Source organism: Telopea speciosissima, chromosome 8 (genome assembly GCF_018873765.1).
Source record: "Telopea speciosissima isolate NSW1024214 ecotype Mountain lineage chromosome 8, Tspe_v1, whole genome shotgun sequence".
Classification (NCBI taxonomy): domain Eukaryota; kingdom Viridiplantae; phylum Streptophyta; class Magnoliopsida; order Proteales; family Proteaceae; genus Telopea; species Telopea speciosissima.
Window position 1 is genome coordinate 44,611,802 of NC_057923.1, and position 26,936 is coordinate 44,638,737.

General features: G+C 39.5%; 1 protein-coding gene across 1 annotated transcript in view; it reads right to left on the bottom strand.

The window, feature by feature from the left end:
- Positions 1–26,373, bottom strand: part of LOC122638268 — a 38,477-nt gene extending 12,104 nt beyond the window's left edge. Inside the window, exons 1-5 of the mRNA XM_043831150.1 lie at positions 26,171–26,373; positions 26,019–26,066; positions 25,838–25,907; positions 25,410–25,500; positions 25,262–25,323 (exon numbers count right to left, since the gene is read on the bottom strand). Coding sequence (XP_043687085.1) covers positions 25,262–25,323; positions 25,410–25,500; positions 25,838–25,907; positions 26,019–26,066 — 271 coding nt within the window. The 5' untranslated portion in view covers positions 26,171–26,373. The remainder of the gene's footprint in view (positions 1–25,261; positions 25,324–25,409; positions 25,501–25,837; positions 25,908–26,018; positions 26,067–26,170) is intronic.
- Positions 26,374–26,936: the final 563 nt, after the last annotated feature.

A 26,936-nucleotide genomic window follows, 5' to 3' on the forward strand; every position in this document is an offset into this window, starting at 1 on the left:
GGTACACCCGTTTTTTTTAAAAAAATACACCATAACACCTTTATGGAACCAACACACATAAACCCATAAACAGACACTAATACAACCTAACACTCCCCCTTAAGCTAGAGCATAGATATCACCCATGCGGCCATGCCTAGCTTGGAACACTCTTGGAGAAACACATTTGGAAATAAGGCTTTGGTAAACAAGTCTCCAATTTAATTATTAGAGCTAACAAACGGAGTAGAAATCAACTTCTTCAACATTGCATCCCAAACAAAATGACATTCCACTACATATTGCTTAGTCCTCTCATGAAAAACTAAATTACTAGCAATTTTTATAAAATAGCTGTTTGGTTATCACAGAACATGTCCATAGGTTTGCTGATCAGAAAACCAGCTTAATTTAGATGTGTGACAGTTCTCCAACTCAGAGTGGGATAATAAAGTTCAAGTGTGGGGGAATATCTAGAAAATCTCAAAGTAAGTTGTTTTTATTTTGGGGCTGCATTCTTTATCTTGGCCATAGTATGGATTTACAATTGAATTTTGTGTTTATATTCATTACAAACACTCACGAGACACAACTCATCCACTAGGGGTTTAAAGGCTTCTTGCACATGCTAAGTTCAATCGTGATTCCTACGAGAGTGAGTTAGGTTTTTCTTTGTTTTCTTTAGTTTAGTTTTCTGTTTTGTTTGCTCAAGGACTAGCAAAGTTCAAGTATGGGGGGATCTGATGAGCACATTTATGTGTGAATTTAGGCATATAAATCTTGCATTTTTATACTTGGAATGGAGCTACTCGAGGTGTTTTTCTGTGTTTTCAGGCTTTTGGTCCATTCTTGAAAGAGAAGCCCAAACGATGTTAAGGAGCTGAAATGCAAAGCAAGCCAAGTCAGCTCAAGCCAAGTCCACATCCAAGTTTTAATTTAGACACACTTATATGGGTTGGACTATGGCCCATGAAGAGCCAAATAGGAAGAACCGAAATTTACTGGGCCACATTCCATAGTCTGCGTTTTTCACAAGGGGTATACTTGTCAACAAATTGAGAAGATTTGTGGATTTTCTAGATGGAGAATCGAGGGCTGAATCATGGGATGAAGATCAAGCTAAGTCCAATGAAATCTGATGAGGTGGACTTTCCTATTTTTTTCTCACAACAACCCATCTCTGTCTCCAACGATTTTCTCTTCAAGAGGAGGAATTGGTTTCGGTTTTGATAGCTCCTAATACAAGGAAGATTGGCTGAAGATTGGATTATTTGTAATCTTCTAATTAGTTAGGACTCCAGTTTGTTAGGGATTGGTTGGATTTTTATTTTATTTTATTTTCTTTCCTCTTTTCTATCAAGCTACCAAGAAGGAGAGCTCTCCTCCACATGCCAGCCTTGCTCCCCTCTCTCTTCTCTCCATCTCCCAATCGGCCACACTCTATCTATCTCAAATCTCTTCTCTCTCTCATGTTTCTCTCTTCTTTCCTATTCCCTCCACTAATTTCTTCCTTCTTTTCTCTTATGCCACCTCACCTGCCCACTTCTAATCCCTAACTAACTCCCATATCCCTAACTCCCTTCTACTTGCTTAACCTCTCCCATATATTAATTTTTTTTTTCCTTTCCTCCACCTAATATCCCCCTTCTCTAATCCGTGGATTTTCCCATTCTTTCTCCCATCTTTCTAAAATCCTATTTCTCCCAAATCACCACACCTTCCACTATTTTTCTATCCTCTCTCCTCTATAAAAGGGTCAGCCCCTCCCCTTATATTGATTATTCTTTCATCTCTCTCAAGCCCTCTTTCCGTTTGGAGCTCTTAGAATTTTTATTTATTTATTTATTTATTATCTTCAGCAATTTCTTTTTATTTTGGATTGGGTTGTAATCTACATTCAAGCGTTGGAATCAAGAGGATTGGAAGTTTTTGATCAAGGCCAGATTTATTTTTTTCTTCGAGCATTCTGCTTTTTTTTTTCTCTCCATTCTTTTATTTTGTTCTCATCATTGTTAAAGCAGAATTTTATTCTCCCTTCCCCTTAAGATCATATGTGTAATTTTCTATTTATTTTTGTAATTGGTTCTTTGTTCTTGGATGCGGCAAAGTTCAAGTAAGGATCGATCTTCATTGGAGCTAAGTGTTTCAGGTATATACCCTATCCCTTCTCTTTGATTTGCTTAGTTTACTTTTATGTTGTCTTTTATTCTATCCCTTTTATCTCCTTCTTCTACTCCTTCCATGGCTAGCTACGTCTCTTGACTAAGGGATTGGATGAAGCCATGAGAGGAAGAGAAGTGAAGGTTCTCATATGCCCATAGTTTAATTTTTTATGCAACCAATATTATATGTGCAACGACCACATTATGCATGCCATTAATTTCGTATGCGTACTAGTTATAGTTCCAATATACTTTTGCGTGCTATCATCTTTCTATATCATGATTGGGACTACCCATAGGAGTTGATCGTGCTTCAACCGTAGCTTCTATTGACCTAGCCCGTTCATGCAATTAAGGGTGTTTGTGATTGTCATTCTTTGGATTTTCATGGTGGATTCCTATCCCCAAGTGCTTCTTTAAAATCTGATTTTATTGTTAGATTAGGCCGTTTATTGGATTTGATATTGTTTCTTTCATTATTGGTAGAATAGTTGGTAGTTGATAAGTGACATCCGAAGTGGTGCATTCTGCCTAGGTTAGGGCTGAAATTTGCATAGATCTCACCTCCCTGTAGCTACACACGACCGGTGAACTTGCAGTTTATTATCACTTTGTTTTTCACTTTGAAGTTCAATCAATGCTTAAAGTAAGACTTAATTTGTTTAATTAAGTCACATCAACATAAACGACCAGCACAATAACTTTAGAGTCTTGACATCAAATAAATACAAAGTGATCTGAATAACATTGAGAAAAGCCACAACTAGCAACAACTCTACTAAATTTATCAAACGATTCTCTCAGGAACTATTTCAACCCAAAAATAGCTGTGTTCAGTCTACAACTTTATGAGCACTCTACCCCCGGGCAACATACTCAGAAGGTTGCTCCATATAAACCTCCTCATGCAATTCACCGTACAAAAAGGCATTCTTGATGTCTAGCTAAAAAAAGAGGCCAATTAAGGTTAATAGCCAAACAGATCAAACCTCTCACAGAATCCAGACAAGCAACAGGGGAGAAGGCTTGAAAATAGTCAACTCCATATGTCTGAGTCTATATTCCGCAACCAAACAAGCTTTGACATGCTTAATTGAACCATCAAGGTTATTTAATGGTATACACCCAATGACACAGCACAAGATCCTTACCAGGAGGTAGATCAACCAAAGTCCAAATCTTGCAAGAAAGCAAGGCATCTATTTCCACATCCATGGCTGACTTCTACCCACGCTGAGATAAAGCATCTTGTTATTTGGAAGGACAGAGTGAGAGGGAAAATGTACGAAGGAAAATAGCAAGATGAGAAATAGAAACATAATTAGTAATCAGATAGGCACCAAAGAATTCTGAGTATAGGAATGAATAATTTTCCTAAAGGATAAGAAAAGTGAGGGACGACAACAACTTGCGGTGATTGCTTGGGACAGCGCTTGTATACCTATAATGTTACCCTTGTGGATTTGGGGTTAGAAACTTCAAGAAGAATGACTTATGGAATTGGTGGGAGAGTTGGTGGGAGAGTAGGAGAGACAAGAATGCCTTGTGGAATTTGTGGGAGTAGGAGAGTCATGACCTAAGTTCGAACAACACCAAAATAAAAAGCATTCTCAAAAAAGGCAACATCAGCACTAACAAACTATTGACGGGTAACAGGATCATAACAACGGTAGCCTTTTTGGGGTGTGAGAGTACCCAAGAAAGACACATTTTATAGCACGAAGAGACAATTTATCAACGCCAGGATGAAGATTATGAACAAAACATTTGCATCCAAAAATACGTGGTGGTAGACCAAATAATGGGTTGTTAAGGAAAAAAACAGAGAAATGAGATTTATTTGAAGAACAGAAGAAGGCATCCGATTAATCAAATAACAAGCGACCAAAACAACATATCCCCAATAAAGCTTGGGAACACTCATATGAAACATTAAAGATCTAGCAATGTCTAACAAATGTTGGTTTTTCTGTTCCACCACACCATTATGTTAGGGAGTATAAGAGTAGCTAGTTTGATGGATAATACCATTATTAGAACAAAACGAAGAAATTTCACATTGAATAATCTCAAGAGCATTGTCAGTACGCAAAATGTTTAAACACTAAACTAAACTTAATTTCATTATAAAATTATTTAAAAACCGACACAAACTCAGAATGATCCTTTAAAAGATACAACCTTGTCATAAGAGAGTGATCACCAACAAAGGTGACATTTTTTTTTATTTTTTTAAAAAAAAGACCGACTCTTAACCCTATATGAACCCTAGATTTCAGAATGAACTAAGTAAATAAAGACTGACTCCTAGATACACTATGAGACAAAAAAAACAGTACGGTAATGCTTACCAAGCTCATAAGCTTCACATTCTTTACGGGAGAGACTTGCAACCATGGTTTTAAGTTTTGGTCGACCAAGGCGCATCGGTTTCGACACTACCGAAACAAAACCAAGGGTCATACTGGTTTGGTCCAAATTTTGATCTTGTTTCAAAAGGTTTCAACCAAAACATGGTCAAACCATATATATAATTCACAGGTATTGATTGAAACCGATCATATTTTGACAGGTTTCGATCAAGACCTCCTTGTATCAAAGTTTTTGACAATGCTCCTAGGGATTTTGCCAAAAACTACAACGCTTGATTTTTGCATTTTTCTACTCAGTACTCATTCAACCCTTCTATAGCTTGGATTTGCATGATTGGAGGTTGAAGGTAATGGTTTTTCCCCCAAATCTAATTTTTGGGTTTTGCTACTCATTCAACCCTTTCTACAACATCTTCTCGTATCCGGCCCAACCATTTGTGCCGGCTCAACCCAATTCCAATCCAGTGAGCCATTCCCTAGGTTGGGATACCTTTGATATGTTGATGATGAGGCTTATATGATGCAATAAAGAAATGGATCCCACGGTTCTCATATAGAACCTGGTCCACATGTTGGTCCAAGACCAGCACCAAGCCAAGCCAAGCCAAGCCAAGACCTTGCGGGTAGGCCGGCCAGGACCTAGCCTGCTGAGTTTATTTTATATGATTCTTTTTTTGGTCCACTTGGGTCCATTATTTTGGAACAACTGCTGGAGAAGACTATTGGTATTCTTAGTGTGTCTTTTAGAATTCCAAGAGTTAGTTAATTTTCTTGGTTTATGTTTTCTATGTATGGGAAATAGGATCAATGTATTGGAACTCCGTTTCTTGTTTGGAGTTCTAAGAGTGCATTTAATATTTTTTTATGTAACCAAGAGGCCACAACAGCCTCTTCTTCTCACCCCCCCCCTCTCTCTTATATAATGAAATTCGTGGGTTGTTGTTACAACATCTAGAACATTGTGAAAAAACCCTCTCTCTCTTTAAATTGAATGCTTGTGTGACACAAGTAGCTGTGGGACTCAGCATTTGCCAAGGCGGGACTCCTTCGGAGGGCCTAGACTCCTACGGCTGGTAGACTGGTGGGACTCCAGTTATATATCTATCTACCCATCTCCATCATCATCCATCTTCATCTTCACCACCACCAACATCATCACCATCATCCAAGGTAACCTCCATATCAGATCTGACTCTTCATCTTCCATCCCTTATATTACCTATAGGTCCCAAGATCTGAACCAGATCCTGAAACACATAATCCCTCTATCTATTAATGTTAAAATAATGTATGTTTTGAAGTTCTACCCAATAGGGGTAGTTTTGACCTTTTCCCCCTTTCCCCCTCCTAGCCGATTCCTAGTTAGGATTACTAATTAGAATCACTAGGGTAGTTCTCCTAGTTCAAGTCTGATTAGTTGTACCTCTATTCATAGCTCAAGTCTGATTAGATGTAACTCTCTTTAATATAAATAAAAGGGCTTGGTGATCTCTAAGAATCACTCAAGCATTCAGTTCTCAAGGCTGTTTACATGGTATCAGAGCCTATTCTGATCTAACAGCTTTCTCAGTTTTTTGGCTTTTGTTTTTTCCCTCCCCTCCACGGTTTCTAGCTTCCTCTTCTCTTTCATTCAGGGCAGCAACTATGAGGTGAATCTGCTAAGGATTTAGATGCTGCCCTCCATACCACCTCATTAAAGACTGAAGATCATTGGTGTGCCCTAATTCCGCCGGCAGAACTTCTCCAACCTTGAAGATCGAGTTCTTACAACAACTGAAGATCAATTCTTCCTTTTGGAGATTTTTTCTGCTATACTTGGTGCACATCTTCTTTGTTTGAAAACTGCAGGAGTGGATCACAATCAATTCAGATCCAAACCTGCGATTTCTCCAAACCCAGGTTTTCCTAATTTTTTTTTTTTATCAAATTAGGGTTACTTATTGGCTCATCAGACAGAGCTGCTTTTTGGATGACATATTCCCCACTACCAGAGGAGTACTCGGCCTGCTTTTCAGCCTATTCTGACGGCTGAAAGTGCTACAATTTCAAAACCCATCATTACCTTCGATTCAGGTATCTCCCAGTTAGGGTTTTCTAAATCCTCTTCTAAAGCTGCCGATTTTTGAGGGACTGCTTCCTTACTATCTCAGAGGGATTCGATCATAATTGTGGCCTCTTTACATCAGTTCTAGTTACTTCTTCATCATCTACAGCTCTTGCAATTTGGGTTTTCTTCACAACCCTAATTGGAGTCTACTTTCTTATTGGGTTCTTTTTTTTATAGCAATCTGATCTTCTTAAGGAGGTGACTCGATTCTGTTTAGAGATCTTATTGCTGACTAGATTGAGATAACCTTCTTCATCTCCATTGCATATCAAGCACCATGCCTGGTTCTGATGTATCTACTGGTTCAAATGATCAAGTCACTTCTGCACCTGATAGACAAACTCAACAAGAGTATCTTCCCTTTGCTGCCTCCATCAAACTTGATGGAATTAACTATCTCATGTGGTCCAGATCAACCTATCTCATCATTGCTGGCCGTGGTTTCACTGGACATATTACTAGTACTTCAGTAAAGCCTTCTACTGCAAGTCCTCTACAGGACCGATGGATCTCTAATGACTCTCAAGTCATGGCTTTTCTTCTGAATTCTATGCAACAAGATCTCACCAATGGCTATTTACTTCTAGAGACTGCTGCCCAGATATGGATGGCTGCCAAAGAAACTTATGGACAGGTTGGTAACGACACTCAGGTTTATGAATTACACAAAAAAATTCATGAAACCACTCAGAAGGACCTCTCCATCTCCAAGTATTATGCTCTCCTACGAAGTCTATGGCAACATCTGGATCATTACACTGATTACCAGCCCACTAATCCTACTGATATTGCTGCCTATCGCAAGCATATTGACAAAATCAGAGTATAAGACTTCCTCGCTGGTTTAAATGTGGAATATGATCATATTCGGGTTCAGGTACTGAGCAGAATCCCTTTTCCTACTTTGGAACAGTCCGATGCCGTAGTATATACTGAAGCAAACAGGCGGACTGCTATGTTACACACTCCCACCAGTGACCAATCAGCTCTAAAAACTGCTGCCACTGCTGTTCCTACAACTGATGGGCTTTCTACTACTGGTGACTCTTCTAAAATAACTGTGAAGTGTGAGCATTCTAATAAGCCATACCATACCAAGGCCATTTGTTGGAAACTCCATGGTAAACTAGCTGACTTTGAAACTAAACGTGTTGCCCAGAAATCGAAAAACAACGCCAATCATACTGAGGCTGTCACTACTGCTCCTACTACTGACACTGGTCTATCCAAGGAAGAACTTCAAGCATTCCGTCGTAAGTTACAGGCTTCCGCTGCTTCTACTACATCGACTCCTAACAGTTTTTCCACCACTCCAGGTTCAAAATTTTCCCATTTAGGTATTTCATTTGCTGGTCATTGTGCATTGGTAGTCTCTTCTCCTTGGATCATAGACTCCGATGCCACTAATCACATGACTAGATCCTCCCGTTTATTTCATCGTTATTCTCCTGCCTCTGGGAAAGACAAAGTTCAAGTAGCTGATGGTTCCCTCTCTTCTGTCTCTGGGAAAGGATCTATCAGTTGCTCTCCTTCTCTAACCTTATCCTCTGTCTTACATATACCTAATTTTACCACTAACCTTCTATCCATTAGTAGTCTTACCCATGACTTAAATTGCAAAGTAACTTTTTGCCCTTCACATTGTGTTTTTCAGGATCTAGCAACGGGGCGACAATTGGATGTGGTAAGATGCATGATGGATTGTAATTGCTTGATAATGGAAGTCCTCCTCCAACACCACTTCCATCTCTCATTCATCAAAATTCACTAGTCCCTTCTAAACTTTGACAGTGGCATAACTGATTGGGTCATCCTCCTTTAGGAACTATATCTTTTTTATTTCCTGCATTAGTTAAACAATGTAATAAGGACGAATTTTTCTGTGAGCCCTGTGTTTTGGCTAAACAACATCGTTCCACTTATTCTATTTCTAATAAACGTAGTTCTTCTCCTTTTAATCTTGTTCATATTGATGTGTGGGGACCTAGTCAAAAGCCATCTCTTTCTGGACATCGTTGGTTTGTTTCTTTCATTGACTGTCATTCTAAGAGTACCTAGATATATTTGATGCATAACAAAAGTGATGTTTTCTCTTGTTTGGGCATGTTTGATATTTATGCTCCAACTTGAGGGGGAGTGTTAAAATAATGTATGTTTTGAAGTTCTACCCAATAGAGGTAGTTTTGACCTTTCCCCCCTTTCCCCCTCCTAGCCGATTCCTAGTTAGGATTACTAATTAGAATCGGCTAGGGTAGTTCTCCTAGTTCAAGTCTGATTAATTGTAACTTTATTCATAGCTCAAGTCTGATTAGATGTAACTCTCCTTAATATAAATAAAAGGGCTTGGTGATCTCTAAGAATCACTCAAGCATTCAGTTCTCAAGGCTGTTTACAATAAACATATAACCTACCCCATAACAGCCCTATCAAGCTAGTATTCTCATGCAGATAGATCCTGATATGCTAAGCCTTTCTAGCTCCGCATCATTATAGGTGGGTTGTCATGGACTATTAGAACAATTGAGCCCAACATATGTCACTGGATACATATGTGCTGCATTCGAAGTGTCAACGAAATTTTCAGTCATATGCAGCTTGTGGATTAGACCCACCAAGAAACCATGCTATTGAGTGGTTGGTTCTGTATACTTGTATTTCCCTAACCCAATATATTTTTTAATTGTTTTAATTGCATATTTACATTTCTAGTAGATAAATTATATGCGATCAGTGTTTATTTGTGTATACTAGTGCTAGGGTACAACAACATTCAGTGTACACTAGCAAACTTAAGTCCAAACCACATGTACCATTTTGGGTGGTTTTTTGTGAAACTAATTCATGGAATAAGTGTAAAATGGTAAAAATAGGCAGCAAAAAAAGGTCCAAAAACCATTTTCTAGGCCTCAAAACCTAGGTTTCAATTTTCGCCATAAAAATCCCAGTTTCAACCAGGTTTCAGTCAAAACCTGGGAAGTTTCAGTTTTGACCAAGGGTCGAAACCCAAAACCTAGAATCTTGCTTGCAACTAGGGACCATATGCTATAGCTTGGAGAGACAAAGATGTCCCAGTTAGTAGTACCAATGTGGAGGAGAGAAACTAGTAGAGTTAACAGACTCTGCCATATATGAGGAAGCAATGCCGATGTAAAATAGCCATCCCTCTCATGCCCTCCACCAATCGTCATCTTTGTCTTGAGATCTTGAAAAATACAATGAGACGGGTAAAAGGTATTGTAAGGCTAGGTATCACTACACAAACCCCAGACAGGATCACATAAATTATACCTAAACAGGTACTAATTTCAGATTTTTACACTATATCAAAATATGAAAAGGTAAATACCAGTAGGTTATATCAACCCTTGGGACTTATTACAATGCTCAACTCTCGTGGTAAATAACATCAGCCCCAAACACTAACAAACAGAAACAGTAATAGTACAGCCACAAGCCTGTAACAGGGTCAAAGACCCAGTAAATTCCTATAACCCAGATCAATAGCAACAGCTACCTGATGGGCCTCAAACTCCTATCGAGTTTAGGTCCCAATAGGGTGGTTTAGCCCTCCAAATCTCAGCTGATTCTAATTGCCTGCTGTAGAGATATGCACAGGTCTTGAAATTAGAAAGTAAGGTTTGCAACAAACCAGTTGATGAATCTCCACCAAATTAGTGTAGAAGAGAGGGTTTTGTGATTGAATTCAAGCCTCCCAATATCAGCAATAACAGAACGATGGGTGCTCAAAACCGAGGGTTCGATGATGCAGCAGAATTGCTTGGTGAATGAGACATCCACAGGTTCAGCGGGAGATTCCTGCTATCATCCAAAACAGACACCAGATTAGGCCCTATTCCTGGTCGAATGCTGCTTCTGATTGTGTGATTAGATGCTCCAAAAATCTCCCCAAGAGAATGGTTAGTTGCTGAGATATGATCACTCAAAGTGACAACAAATATCTGGGGGAAAACCTAACCGCAGGGTCTGAAACTCTTCTCTGATCAGCAACCGATGTGGGCAGCAACTGAGGATATCAATATGGATTCCAGATACCAAATCAGCAACTAATGGTTGGTTGCTGAGATATGGTCACTCAAAGTGACAGCAAAAATCTGGGGGAAAAACCTAACCGCAGGGTCTGAAACTCTCTGATCAGCAACCGATGTGGGCAGCAACTGAGGATATCAATATGGATTCTAGATACCAAATCAGCAACTTGAGAAGGTGGCTCGACTGGCTTCAGCTGGGCAGAATAGTACTGCTCAGATCTGGAAATTGATAGCAAGAGAATGGAAGAAGAGAAGTAGGGGATAGAAAGGGGGATAGGGTGGATCGAGGCATCGGGCGCTCACTCTCTCCTAGGCATCTCACCTACTCAAAAAGCCTCTCACCTCACTTCATCTCACAGCATTGTATGGCGTAAGCAAAATATTCAATTAATTACATTCAATTGTGTGGGAGGACTAAGAATGTAGTTCTAGATTGGTAGGAGACCAACTAGAAGCCAATAACCAGGATCTGCTATGAACTAGGTAATTCGGCTAGGTCAAAATAAATGAAAATTGTGAAATTAAGATTAGGGTTTGATGGGACCTAGGGTTTGATGGTAGGGTTAGGTCAAGTCAGTGTTGGGGAGTCTATTAGTGAAGGTCTTGTTAAGTTTTAACAAGTCTAGGCTTGTTAATTAGAATCGGCAGCAAGGTTAGGTTTTGGGTTATAGGTTTTTGAAAAGAGGAATATAGGGGATTCAATGGTTTAGGATACTTAGTTTGGGCTAGGATTTTGATCGAGCTCTCCTTAGGGTGAGGGAGTGATTCGGTCCAAATATGGGCAGATTTTGATGGTTGGTTAGGTCTATGGAGGTTTTAGGGTTTTGGAAAATTGAAAACAAAAGGAGGAATCTTAGGGTTAGGGCTGTGAGAGGATTAGAAGAAGAATTGTTGGGGATGGGAATGATTCAAACTCGTTGTTGCAGAATTTCCTTGGCAGCAGCTTGTTTGATTGAGAAACTAGAATAAAAGTTGAATCCTTAACTAGAACTTGAAGGAGATCTTCAAAGAACTTGAAGGAGAGCTTTCAAAAGAACCATAGGAGCTTCACACTGCAAGGTGTCGATTGGATCAAACACAAGACAAATTTTCAATGGTGAAGAAGAGCAGCAAAAAGCTTTTGATTAATATCAAACTTTGTATACAATACTTGCCCCCCCCCCCCTAGAACCTTATATAAAAGACTACATAAAGAGGGTCGAGGGTCGATCCTGTAGAAAGGAGAGCGAGAAGAGAGAGGCGAGAGGCGAGAGGCGGAACTCGAGAGCTGGCGGAGCAAGGTCTGCTTTCTCTGAAGAAATGAGCTGCCTTATATAGAGGGAGAGGTCGGCTACGGATTCCAAAATTTTATTTTAATTCCGGAATAGTAACTGCTGACGTGTGCTGACGTAGGGCGGCTGCTTTTAAGACACATCCCCAGTGTTCATTGCTAGCATCAGTCTCGAGGATTAAGAGATCACCAGCAAGAGGGAAGTAAACCGAGGGACAAGATTTTGTAATCTCGATTTGAATGTCAAGGACTGTCTGTGTGTCAGACGGAGTCCAAGAGAAGACAACATCTTTTTTTTAATTTCAATAAAAGACTTTGTTCTTTAGAGGAGAGGTCTTTTATGTAATTGCGCCCGTAATTAAGAATTCCGAGGAATTGTTGGAGATGCTGTTTGTCACGTAAGACAGAAGGGAAATCCTTAATTTTGATTAAGATGTGGTCTTGGAGTTGGAGTCCATGATCGGTCAGGATTAGACCAAGAAATTCGATTCGAGGTTTTTCGAGTTCGATTTTCGTGGGGGAGAGGATTATTCCATGCTTGAGGAATAAATCACTGATGATACGAAGATGTTTCGTATGTTCAGTCGGGGAGTCGGAGAAGACCAGAATGTCGTCAATATACGCCACGCAAAAAGAGAGAGAACCAAAGATGGAGTCAATCCAACGTTGGAAAATCTGAGGGGCAGTACATAATCCGAAGGGCATAACCGTCCATTGGTAATGGCGATTAAAAGGAGTGTACTGCCCCTCAGATTTTCCAACGTTGGATTGACTCCATCTTTGGTTCTCTCTCTTTTTGCGTGGCGTATATTGACGACATTCTGGTCTTCTCCGACTCCCCGACTGAACATACGAAACATCTGCGTATCATCAGTGATTTATTCCTCAAGCATGGAATAATCCTCTCCCCCACGAAAATCGAACTCGAAAAACCTCGAATCGAATTTCTTGGTCTAATCCTGACCGATCATGGACTCCAACTCCAAGATCACATCTTAATCAAAATTAAGGATTTCCCTTCTGTCTTACGTGACAAACAGCATCTCCAACAATTCCTCGGAATTCTTAATTACGGGCGCAATTACATAAAAGACCACTCCTCTAAAGAACAAAGTCTTTTATTGAAATTAAAAAAAGATGTTGTCTTCTCTTGGACTTCGTCTTATCGAGGATCTACAACGGATCGTCAATCCTATCTCCAGATCGGCAACAGAGTGAAAGAGGCAGACTTATTGCCAACTTATTGTAAGCACATGAACATATATTGAAGCTTTTTTGTATTTCATTTCTGTTCTTCGTTGAGACCTATGAGCACACAACCGAAGACTATCTGCGAAGTGATAGATTGCTAAGGGTTACCCCCTTTGAGTACTGCGAAGGTCGTTTGATCGATCTAGAGTTCCGGTTAGCACACACACAGGTTGGTTTATTTTGCTGTCTATTTCTTTGCTTTTATCTTGTGATTTCCACGGCCATATATTTGCATAGGAGATTGATGTCCTGAGGAACACCAGGTTGGAAGAACCGTACATTGGAAATATTTCCCGGGGAAGAATTTCTTTAACCTTTAAGTATGGGCAAATTTTAAAAGTTTTATAGAAGAAGGCATCTTTGAGATGATCTTCGATACAATCAGCAACCTGAAGAAAGCTGTGTACTGTCTCAGGGGAGGTGACATCGTCTCAATTAGTTTGTCTAAAAGAGTCGAGCACAAAAGACTGAAGGCAGAGCTGCTTGGAATAGAAAGTACCAAGAGCCTTTGAGAAGGCAGTAAGAGCAGTACGAAACGGCTTTTTCTGGCCGGCAACCTGCGTCTTCCACAAGGTATTCAACTGATGGTACCATTTTGTAGGTATGCCATCGTGAAGAAAGAAGTCAGTGACGTTTGTCATCGTCTGACCAAAAGAGGAAGGCGGAATATTTGCAGCTTATTGTTGTTGTACAATCTGGGAATAGCTGGCTGGGGTCATATTCCACAGATAAAAGACCTCTCCTCTAAAGAAACGCCTAGACCAGAGGTTAAGCTTGGAAAGCTTCACTTCGCAGATAGTCTTCGGTTGTGTGCTCATAGGTCTCAACGAAGAACAGAAATGAAATACAAAAAAGCTTCAATATATGTTCATGTGCTTACAATAAGTTGGCAATAAGTCTGCCTCTTTTACTCTGTTGCCGATCTGGAGATAGGATTGACGATCCGTTGTAGATCCTCGATACTATCTAGAGATCATCCTACACTGAAAAGGAATGGCCTAACCCAATCCTTAACCTATTAGTTGACCTAAACTGACTAGGAAACTGAAATACTGAAGGAAATAGACTCAAAACATGGCTGAGTTTATAGAGTCCTAATCCAGCCCAACTTACAAAATAGTTAAATAGTCACATGACCACTTAACCAAATCAAATGATCACTTAAGTGATCACATGACCACTAACCAAATAAAAAGAAATCTACTAACTAATCTCGTATGTAACCTTATTACCCATAGTTTAGGCCCATAAAAGTGGCCTATTACATTGAAAACCCATAGAATCAAAGGCTCAACATGTATGCAACCCAACCCTAATCTTATTCCTAAGCAAAGAAGCCCAATTTCGTGATAAATTTGCATCCCTAACAGTGGCCCATAAAAGTGGTCTATTACATTGAAAACCCATGGGATCAAAGGCCCAACATGCATACAACCCAACCCTAGACTTATTCCTAAACAAAGAAGCCCAGTTTGGTGATAATTTTGCATCAACTAACAGTCTGTTACATAATTGTTAACAAAACAGGTTTGTGGAATAATGCTTGAATGATCAATGAGATAGTCAAGCTCTCTATTTATAATAATAATAAAAGAGATTACAAGGGGAAACACTATTCACGATACTGTTCACGTGAATAGTATTACGGCCCTAATTACATTTCTACCCTTGCTCATAAATACATAAATCAATAATAAATAAAATACCTAAAAGACCAGAATACCCCCATGATATTCTGGTGTACATAATTTAACACTCCCCCTCAAGTTGGTGCAAATGTATCAATCATGCCCAACTTGACTAGAATGAGATGGAACAATTTCCCAAATAATCCCTTAGTGAAGATATCAGCAACCTGATCAGCAGACTTCACAAAGGGAACACAAATCAACCCTTCTTCCAGCTTTTCCTTGATGAAATGTCTGTCCACTTCAACATGTTTAGTGCGATCATGCTATACCAGGTTGTGTGCAATGCTGATTGCAGCTTTGTTATCACAGTACAACATCATGGGAAGATGAACAGGAACACCCAGATCTTGTAGCAAGCCTTCAACCAAAGTAACTCACAAATGCCTTGTGCCATAGCCTGAAACTTGGCTTCAGCATTAGAACGAGCCACCACATTTTGCTTCTTGCTACGCCAAGTAACCAAATTGCCACCTACAAAAGAACAGTACCCGGAGATAGACTTTCGATCTGCAGAACCAGCCCAGTCAGCATCGGTATACCCCTTTACCCGTAGGTTACCATTAGGAGATAGAAGAATGCCTTTTCCAGGAGCTGACTTCAAGTAGTGGAGAATCCGAAGAACAGCCTCCATGTGAGAAGAATAGGGATCATGCATGAACTGACTCACAGTACTCACAGCAACAGCAATATCTAGACGAGTGTGTGAGAGATAAATCAGCTTTCCCACTAGGCGTTGGTATCGGCCTTTATCAACAGGTTCACCCTCCTTTTCTTTGAGACGAACAGTAGCCTCCATAGGAGTATCTGAAGGGTGGCATCCTAACAGACCAGTTTCAGCCAACAAGTCTAGGACATACTTCCTTTGGGAGAGAAAGATGCCTTTAGAAGATCTGGCAACCTCAATCCCAAGAAAGTACCGTAGCGGCCCTAGATCTTTAATCTCGAATTCCTGCCCAAGAAACCTCTTCAACCGGCTGATCTCATCCCCATCATTGCCTGTAACCACAATGTCATCCACATACACTATAAGAACAGTGAGCTTCTCACCAGCCCTCTTTATAAAGAGAGTATGATCAGCATTACTTTGCTTATAGCCAACAGATGTCATTGCCTTGTGGAACCGACCAAACCATGCTCGAGGTGACTGCTTCAGCCCATACAATGCTCGCTTCAATTTGCACACCTTGCCTTCATTATTGTCAGAAGAAAAACCTGGTGGAATATCCATGTATACCTCCTCACAAAGTTCCCCATTTAGGAAGGCATTCTTCACATCCAACTGTTGGAGATCCCATCCAAGATTAACTGCACACGATAGTAAAACCCGAACTGTATTCAATTTTGCAACAGGGGCAAAAGTCTCCTGATAGTCAATCCCATATGTTTGGGTGAAGCCCTTTGCAACCAAACGTACCTTATACCGATCCACAGCCCCATCAATCTTTTGTTTGACCACAAACACCCACTTACATCCCACTGGTTTTTTTCCTGGAGGGAGGGTTACAAGATCCCAAGTGTTGTTTTTTTTCTAAAGCTCTCATTTCTTCCAACATAGCTTCCTTCCACTTTCCATCTGTATATGCTTCCTGCCAGTTTTTAGGAATAAGAACAAAAGAAAGAGAGGACACAAATGCACGAAAAGATGGAGAAAGAGAACTATAAAAAACAAAGCGAGAAATGGGATGCAGGGTGCAAGTCCTAGTACCTTTTCGATGACCAATAGGTAGATCGGAAGGAGAGGTCTCACCACAAGGAGGAGGAGGATCTGACTCCTGGGTTGGCAATTGGATAGGTATTGGTGCCACAGTGGATTGATGTTGCCCTCTGTTGGAGTGTCTCTTGTAGGTGATGATATTAGAGTTGTCAATTTTCTTCTGAAATTCACTGATAGTTCTCTAGACTGGAGTCAACTCCCCCTGACAATGATCATTACTACCATTATTTCCTACATACTCCCCCTGTAAAGGAGTCCCTACAGATGAAGGGACAGCAGCCAAAGGAGGCTGGGCAGCAGCCAAAGAAGGCTGGGCAGCAGCCAAAGGAGGCTGGACAGCAACGGTAGGAGGCTGGGCAGCAGTGGTAGGAGGCCGGGCAGCAGCCAAAGGAGGAATTTCAAGGGGAGGAAACACAAGCACATCTTCATTGGAACCAGAATTCTCCCCCTGAAGATGTGTAGACTGATAATAGGCAAGACTTTCATAAAAGACCACATCCATACTGACCAAAGTACGACGAGAAGGAGGGTGGTAACACTTATAACCTTTCTGGGTTGGAGAATAACCCAAAAAAATACACCTTAACCCACGAGGATCAAATTTTCCATGAGGTTTAGTGTCTCTGGCATAACACACATAACCGAAAACTTTGGGAGGAACCACAAAGGTGGAATTCCCACGTAAAATATCGGCCGGACTGCGGGAGTCAAGAACACTGGAAGGCAACCGATTAATAAGATAGGTTGCAGTAAGAATAGCATCCCCCCAATATTGGGAGGGAACATGGTGCGAAAACATCAACGCCCTAGCCACTTCCAACAAGTGTCGGTTCTTCCTTTCAGCCACACCATTTTGGGCTGGGGTATCAACACAACTTGTCTGATGAACAATCCCATTATCAGCAAGGTATTTCTGAAATTGAATCTCTGTATACTCAGTCCCATTATCACTTCTCAAGACTTTGAGAGTAGCATTGAACTGAGTTTTGACCATGTTATGGAAATGCTGAAAACAAGAAAAAACTTGACTTTTGGTGTGTAAAATATAAACCCATGTGTGTCTAGAATGACAATCAATAAAAGAGACAAACCAACGGTAACCAGAAACCGAAGTCTTACGACTGGGGCCCCAAACATCAGAATGTACTAAGTGAAAAAGTGAAGAACTCTTTTTATTAGAAATAGAATAAGTTGAACGTGTCTGTTTGGCCAGAACACAAGCCTCACAAAAGAAATCGGTCTTATCACAATGTTTGACCAAAGTAGGAAATAAAGATGTTAAGATGCTTAAGGGGGGCTGACCTAATCTAGAGTGCCACTGATAAATTTCAGAAGTTACTAAGGAATTCTGATGTAATGGTAGTAATGGAGGTGGAGTGAGACGTCCATTGTCAAGCAGGTATAGGCCACCATGCACTTTACCCAATCCAATCGTCTTCCCAGAATCCAGATCCTGAAAAACACAATGGGAAGAAAAAAATGTTACTTTGCAGTTGAGATCACGAGTTATACTACTAATAGAAAGAAGGTTAGTAGTAAAATTTGGAATACGTAAAACATTGGACAAAGGAAGGGAAGGAGTGCAGTTAATGATTCCTTTTCCAGAAATGGAGGAAAGGGAACCATCAGCCACCTTGACTTTGTCTTTCCCAGAGGTAGGAGAATAACGATGGAAGAGGCTAGAGGACCCGGTCATGTGATCTGTACCTCCAGAATCAATGATCCAAGGATGGGAAGCTACAGAGGCACAATGACCACCAAACGAAATACCTGACCGAGCAAAGTGTGAACCTGAAGGAGTAAACGAAGTGGCAGTAGCTGGTGTAGTAGAGGCAGCAGCAGTGGAAGACTTTAGCACACGTAGGAATGCTTGTAAATCCTCCTAAGATAGGCCAGTGTCAGTAGTAGGGGCTGCAGTGACAGACTCAGAGTGATTGGCCTTGGTTTTTGGTTTTTGCTTGGCAGCCCGTTTAGCCTCAAAGTCTGCAGGCTTCCTATAAAGTTTCCAACATTTGTCCTTGGTGTGATAAGGCTTATTACAATGCTCACAAGTAATAGTGCCGATAGTAGTACCACCCACAGAGAGAGTGCCAACTGGTGTAGAAGGAGCCGGTACAGTAGTCTGAAGGGCTGATCTGTCAGGGACAGCTGGGTGCAACATAGCAGCTCGGCGATTTTCTTCAGAGGAGACCAAGGCATAAGATTGCTCAAGTTTGGGAAAAGGGGAATGGCCCAACACTTGAACACGAATTAGGTCATACTCAACATTCAACCCAGCCAAGAAGTCATAGACCCTGATTTTATCCACATATTTCTTATAGGCAACCAGATTAGTAGCATTATCAGGTTGGTAATCAAAGAAGTAGTCCAACTGTTGCCAAAGGTTGCGTAGAGTAGCATAATATTTAGAGACTGTTAAGTCTCCCTGAGTAGTATGAAGAACCTTCTTCCTGAATTCATAGACCTGTGCATCATTACCAAGCTGTCCGTACGTTTCCTTACAGGCTGACCAAACCTGAGAAGCTGTATCAAAAAGGAGGAACCCATGTGCAATGTCCAAAGTCATAGAACCAATCAAATAAGACATGAGAACACCATTGTTGGCAAGCCAGCGAGTCAGGGCAGCACCTGGGGCAGCAGGCATGGGAACAGTGCCATGAATGTGGCCAGTGAGACCACGGCCAGCAATAGCAAAAGAGGCTGACCGAGACCACAATAGGTAGTTGCTGCCATCAAGTTTGATGGGATTGGGCTGAAAAGTATAATAATCTGATCTTTCATGTCCAGGTTGATTAGAAGTTGCAGTGGAATCAGCAGAGTCACCCATAGTTGCAACAAGGCTGTGGAGAATGAAAAACCAGCAATTACACCAAACCAAGAGCTGAAATCAAGGTCGAGTGGGCCAATATGAAGGGCAAAACAGCTCCCAAAAAATCAGCAGCTGCAGAGAGATCCCTTCCACAGAGATCGACAATGTCGGGGTTTTGGAAGAGAACCCGAAATTGGAGATCGATGTGGTGATGGGGATCCAAAAAAAATTGACGAAGAAGCTTGATCGAATCTGTCCAGGAACCTGTAGAGGATGTCCTTGATGAAGAGAAGAAGCTCCAATAAAAAAACAGCAACAAACAGCCCAATTCCCAAAAATCGATAATGATCAGGGTTTTAGAAAACCCTAAAAAAGAGGAATCGATTGGGAGAAGGGATCGTCAACAACCAAAAATGGCTTGAGGGCAACTGGTCCAGATCGCAGATGAGTGTCCAATATGCAGAAAACCAGCCTTGATCAATGGTAGTGGCTAAGGCTTCAAAATTCTGGAAACTCCAAAAATCGCAGACAGGAACCAGCAGCAATCGAACCAAATAAATTATCTCATAAAGGGGAAAAACAGAGGTGGGAATAGGGCAGCAACTAGATCATATGATCACCTCTGTAGTGCTGCCCTTAGGAAGGGAGGAGAAGCAAAGGGGAAAAAATGAGAGAAAAGAAATCGAGAGAAGGGGAGGAAAGAAAAAATGATAGGAAGGGGGTGGGTTTTGAAAACTTAGATCAGAGAAATTTTGGCTCTGATGCCATGTTAACAAAATAGGTTTGTGGAATAATGCTTGAATGATCAATGAGATAGTCAAGCTCTCTATTTATAATAATAATAAAAGAGATTACAAGGGGAAACACTATTCACGACACTGTTCACGTGAACAGTGTCACAGCCCTAATTACATTTCTACCCTTGCTCATAAATACATAAATAAAAAATAAATAAAACACCCAAAAGACCATAATACCCCCATGGTATTCTGGTGTACATAATTTAACAATAATATAGAACATACTTTCCAAAACTAAAAAATTACAGCAAGGGGGTTAATAACTTAATCCCCAAGCAACTACATAGCTGAATTACTAAGCACTAAAAGTGACAAGGACTGAAATTAAAAAAGGAAAGAAACTATGCTTGAAAAATACATTAACTTGTTGCCCAAGTTATCAAAAATAGAAAATTAGAAACTATACTAGCCAACCTAAATCCCCCCATGCAAGGCTGTATTTATCTTCAGAAATATCTCCTTCTAATGGCCAGAATGGGCCCCACATCACTGTTCGCATGAACAATAACTCCTTCAATTTTCACCATGTTTTGATCTATATCAAAAGGTGATGGAGCAATTAAGATGTTTTGTAAACTGATTGATATATAAAAGATTGACAGGTAATTTAGGAACATGAAGTATAGTAGATAATGAAAGAGATGAAGATAGAGGAATGACACCATGACCAGCAACATTAGTAAAGGATCTATTTTCAAGAATAACTTGGGATGGACAATTAAACTGCTGAAAAGAAGAGAACTGATTTGGCTTACAAGTCATGTGTGAAGACACACCTGAATCAATGACCTAGGGAATGGAGGATGAGGAAGTGAGACTTGTGGGTATACCTAAATGAGCCAATGTAGTAATAGATGTGGAAGAGGATATCAAAAGCTGTGGGGTCCGTTTTAGTCGTTGATTGAATACCTCATTACGAGATATAAAAAAAAAACCACCTCCAAATGCCGAACTCTAATTAGTGTCATAAGGTGACACCATAGTACTATATCTCGCGATATATCGGTATCTCGGGCCTACCGAGATATCCGAAATTTGGCGAAATTTCGCCAAAATATTACATTTTTTCTTTAATATTTCGGGAGTCCATTTCGGTGGGTATTTGGCCATATCTAGGCCTGATACTTCATGGACACCCTTATTTAAGCTAAATAAACACATTTAAACCTTCATATTGCAAAAAAAATGAACTCAAAATGGTATTTTGGGTTTGCACCCTTGATTGACTGTATACGGTCGGACCTTGTTATATAAAATAGTTAAATACATATTGTTTAAGTACTAAAAGACATAATAAGAAATTTAAACAAAGTAATGAAACAAAAATAAAGTCAAATGCAGCCTTTAGTTTAAAGTTTAAACTCATAAGTCATAAGCGCATAAGTCATAACTCATAAACTTCATAATAGTCAATAGTTCAATACTCAATACACAAAGTATTTCTACGAAATTTACCGAAATATACAGAAATGTACCAAAATTTACCGAAATATACTGCTCAATACACAGTATTTCTACGATATATACCGAAATTTCGCCGAAATTTGAACTTTTTTCATTTCGAAAGCCCATCTCGTCTCGGCCCTACCGAAATTACAGAAATTTCGCGATATATCGGCAATATATCGCGAAATTTTGTACCATGGGTGACACCACTTCAATACTCCCATGACTTCCATTAGGCACAATAGTTTTAGCAAACTATTGTTGTGCCTATTGGGGCTCACCATATTTGATCCAACATTTCTCAACTGTGTGATTATTGCGACCACAACAAGTACACTGTCTGGCAAACTAATCTGATTGTTGGCCGCCATGACCACCCATACAATGTTTATGACCTCTAAACCACGACCTCTGCTAAGAAATCCAATACCGCGACTGTGGCCACCATTACCAACAACAAAAGCAGAGTTGTCCTTAGAGGAAGTAATGTATTCAGATTTTGATAGGGAGGGGTACACAATCCGTTGAATCCTACAGTAGGCCTCATTCATAGAGGGAATCTTTTCACCAACTAATATTTGACTCCTGGCAGGTTGAAGGTCAGAGTCTAATCTAGACAAAAATTTTGCAACCAAGAATTCAGCATCTTGAAATTTAAGAACTTAAACATCTGTAGAAAGAGTCTGGTACACATTGAGTTCCTCCTGCATGCCCTTTAGGGCACTATGGTAGCGCTTATCCTGGCTAACCAAGTTGTTTAAAAAGATTATGAGCACAAGGAAAATGCCAGATGAATGGAGAAGCATTGTGGTTCCGATTTATACATAAAGGTGATATTCAGAGGTTCAACACCCTATAGTGGCATAAAACTAATGAGTCATACTACGAAATTTTGGGAGAGGGTTATTGAAGCCCACCTGAGAAGAGAAACAATTTGGCTTTATGTCAGAAAGATTCACAACAAAAGCTATTAACTTAGGAGACTCATGGAAAGATTTAGATATTGCAAGAAAGATATCCATATGGCAAGTAATAGAGAAGAGAAGTATTTCAAGTAAATATGTGGACATAATTAAATATATGTATAATGGTGTGGTGATTGGTGTAAGAACTATGAGGGGCAAGGTAGTGAATTCCCAATTACAATTGAGTTACATCAAGGATCAGCTTTAAACCCTTATTTGTTTGCACTTATCATAGATGACTTTACCAAAGACATTCAAGATTGGGTTCCTTAGTATATGTTTTTTGCTGATGATATTGTTTTGATGGACAAGACAGAAGCAGGGATTAACGCCAAGTTAGAGTTATGGAGATCAACATTGGAATCAAAAGGTTTTAAGAAATGTAGAACAAAAAACGGGGTATATAGTATGTAACTTTAGTTACACTAGGACGAAGAATGAGGTGGTGAAAATTGATGAGAGGGAGATTCCGCGAAGCATGGTATTAAAACAAATCGAGGATGGAATCGGTCCCTATCGATTCTAATCAGATCCCAAGAACCCTATAATTGGCCCTTAGATCCAAAAACACAACGATTATAAGGTTTTTAGAGTGAATCAGCCATATCAGATTGGTCAAAATCAAGATCAATCACAACCAATTCCGATTTGATTTCTGATTCTTGAAACCATGCCGCAAAGTGATTATTTTAGGCATTTGGGCTCAATCATAAATAAAGAAGGTTATGAGGAGGATGTTTCACAGAGAATTATAATAGGATGGTTGAAGTGGAAAGGTGCATCCAGAGTATTGTGTGATCGATGAAATCCTTTGAAGCTTAAAAGATAATTTTATAGGAGAGTCATAAAACAGGCTATGATGTGTGGTGCGGAATGTTGCAGTTAAGAAGCATCATATAGATAAACTCAACGTAGCTGAGATGAGGATGTTAAGATGGATGTATTGAAAAACTAGGAAGGATAAAGGAATGTTCAAAACTTCAAATGAGAGCTGATTTGGGAGTATCTCCAATACATGATAAGCTATGAGAAAGGCGTTTGAGGTGGCATGGCCATGTTCAATGGAGGCCTTTAGATGCTCCAGTATGGAGGAGTGATTTGATTCAGATTAAAGGAGCTAAAAGAGTCAGGGGAAGACCTAAAATGACTATGGGAGAAATGGTGAGAAAAGACAAGCATAGCTTAGGCTTAGGCCTTGTATCACATATGACCTTGACTTGAGTAGAGGATAAGGATCCATGTAGCCAACCCCATTTAGTAGCATAGTTGTCACGTCGTCATGGTGATCCAAGTCGGTGGAGGGGTGTCATGTTGATATATCGACATGTCGCCCGATCATATCAACCATGTTTTATTTTTTATTTTCTCTATTTTTAATGTCATTTAGTATGCTATAATATATACCTTATAACATAAAAAATTAACATGAAAGTGTACTACTAAACTACTATGGTTTAATTCATGAAAGTGTAATATCCATTAGTGTATATGAAATCATGGATTATCAAATAATTGATAGCAATAGTCTTGCTGATAATAAAGTTGAAAAATCATGAGAGTTGAAATATGATTCATATGAAAGTGACTACAAAAGTAACAAAACAAAAAAAACAATTACAAGAACGTAAATTATATTGAGTGAATAAAGCTAATAAACAACCCATCTAAATTAAAAAAAAAAAAAATTTGCTGATGTGAATATGTGATTGTGTATTAGTCAATAGTGTATTAGTGTTTTCTGTTTGATGTTTTTTTAATTTTTTTTATGTTAAGGAAAAAGCATTAAAATAAAAAATTGTTAAAAAAATTTATTGTTAAAAAATTAAGTTTTATAATTTGAAACAACCATGTCGCCCGATATGGCCATATGTCGTGGTATGGCGTCCATGGAGGCGCCATGGCGACGACATGGAGGCCATATCGGTTGATGTTCTTACATCATCCATATCGGTGGTCGATATGCCCATTTCTCCAGCGATATGACGCCATGGCGACGCCATGACAACTATGTTTAGTAGCAGAAATGATCGTCCAAGTATACACAAATGAAACTAAATTTCTTAAAATCAATAAAAATATTGCACAAACCTGAAAGTAGCAAATTGTATTTTGAAGTGTAAATATCTTTATACATGATACCAGAGAAAATAACCAAGGGGAATCTTTGGATGAAAATGACAATGAAAATAATTCTAGCCAATCATGTATCAAGTAGCCTTTAATTCTTCTTTTTTGTTCCATTTCCTTATCCAATAAGATTTAGCTAAAATAGACCCACAAACCCAAGTTTACCGAAATGGTTTCTCTCTTTTATCCTTTGTAGTGTGTCTAGGTGTCTAGATGTGGGCAGAGGATGGTAAGTGGTGTTTGGTAGGAGACCTCAATAAAGTGATGCCTTTTTTTTTTTTTGGAGGGGGCAGGGGGGGGGGGGAGTGAGCTAAATCTAGTAACTCAAGGAACTCAGGAATCAGTATTCAATAAAGGTGGAAGGTTCCGAGATGTAAAACTTCAAATGGTAAATTATCTTAGTGTGGGCAAGCTATATTAGTGAACTTCTCTTACCGTTGTCAAGTGATATCTAATAAACAAACCAACCACACATACACCCAAAAGAGAAAACACTATTTACTAAAACATGTTACTCACTCTTTTGGTTCTCTTCCATTAAAAGTTTTTGGAATTCATCAAATTGCTCTGCCTTAAAAGATCTGCAATCAAATAAGATGATTCAGAATTCAACTATTTTCAGCAAATGTAGAAACTTAATTAATGCATAAACTCATATGATACATGCCTAATTGAAACCATTTCCTCTTTCAAGTCATTTATTTGTGCACGCAGTCTGTCATTTTCATTTGTCAAGTGCTCTATCAGCTCATCAGCAGCTGCAGAAAACATAAATACCAAGCACTGAAGTTCTCAAAAAGCTAGATATCTTCCTCATAAGTATCAGCAGCCTACAGACACATGGAGACTTCAAATCCCCAACAGGAGTATCCATATTGACTTAACACAAAAGGTATATCAGAACATCAGACCTGCATATTTATATTTTATACTAAAAATTTCCCCATCAGACCTGCATATTTATATTTTATACTAAAAATTTCCCCCTCTGATCCTAAAATCCCAGACAATTAAAACCCACAGTGACAATCTAATCTCAGAATTCAAGTCAAGCAACCATGACATCTAACATGCCAAACATGAAGAACGACTTACCAGCAATATGGTTTGTGAGTTTTCCTTCCATATCATTATTGAACTGCTCCATTTCAGATTCCCTCTTTCTCTAAACATACAAACGTAGATCGTTATTTTTGTGTAAAAAGAATTTTGGATACCCAATTCAAGCAAAAAAAATTCCTTTTCTAGGTGATTAACAGATAAAAGACTGAAAAACCTTCAGTTTTGTGTACTTATCGTAAAGCTTGGCGTAAAGCGGCTCCATCTGCATCAGTAACCAGCAAGGCTAATGATTTTTGCTCCTGAAAAATTTGCTTAAATAGAGAAAATATAATAAAAATAATAAAAGAGAGGGAACGGGGGCACTACCTGGATTCAATTCGAAGTAAATCTCACAAAACCTAATATCTGGTTCTTAAGATTCACCTGTTCCAACATAAAAAGTAAAACGTATCAGTGGGGAGAAGGGGGTGGATTATACCTCAAAAATTGAAGCGAACTAAAAAATATTCATAAAATCTCCATCTTCTACGGATTGTTTTTCTTACGGACTGAAAAATTCGGAAAATAAGAACTTGAGTTAATGAGCCATTGTGTTGGGTTATCACCCAACACATCTAATTTAACCAAGCAGAATAAACCCTATTTTTATTTGTCAAAACCAGATTGACACGAAAAATCTGTGGCCATAGACCCACGGCTCTGTCAAGCGGAGAGGGAAGGGTGTGAGAGATGATGATGAAGGCATAGTATGGTAAATAAATCAAACATGTTGTTCTCATTCGTTCATCTGTACAGGAAACAAGAAAACTGTGGCGTCATAGAAGTGACCCAAGGCTCTATAAGGGGATTGGGGGGAGAAAGAAAGATGATGAAGGTTAAGATTGCATACCGCGTTCAACCTTCTTCCTCCTCGATTCTGTGCAAGAAAAAAAATGACGAAGGTTTAACCCAAAGCCTCTTCTTCCTTCTTCCCCTACTTTTCTCCCAGGAATTTCCAGGCAAGATTTGTTTTTGAGGGCGCGGGAATAGAACTTTCATGTGCCCCAAGAAAAATTCGAAAATGATTGCTGGAATCTTTTATCTGATTCAAATCAAACGACCTGAAAATGGAAAATTAGTATTGGGGGCGCTG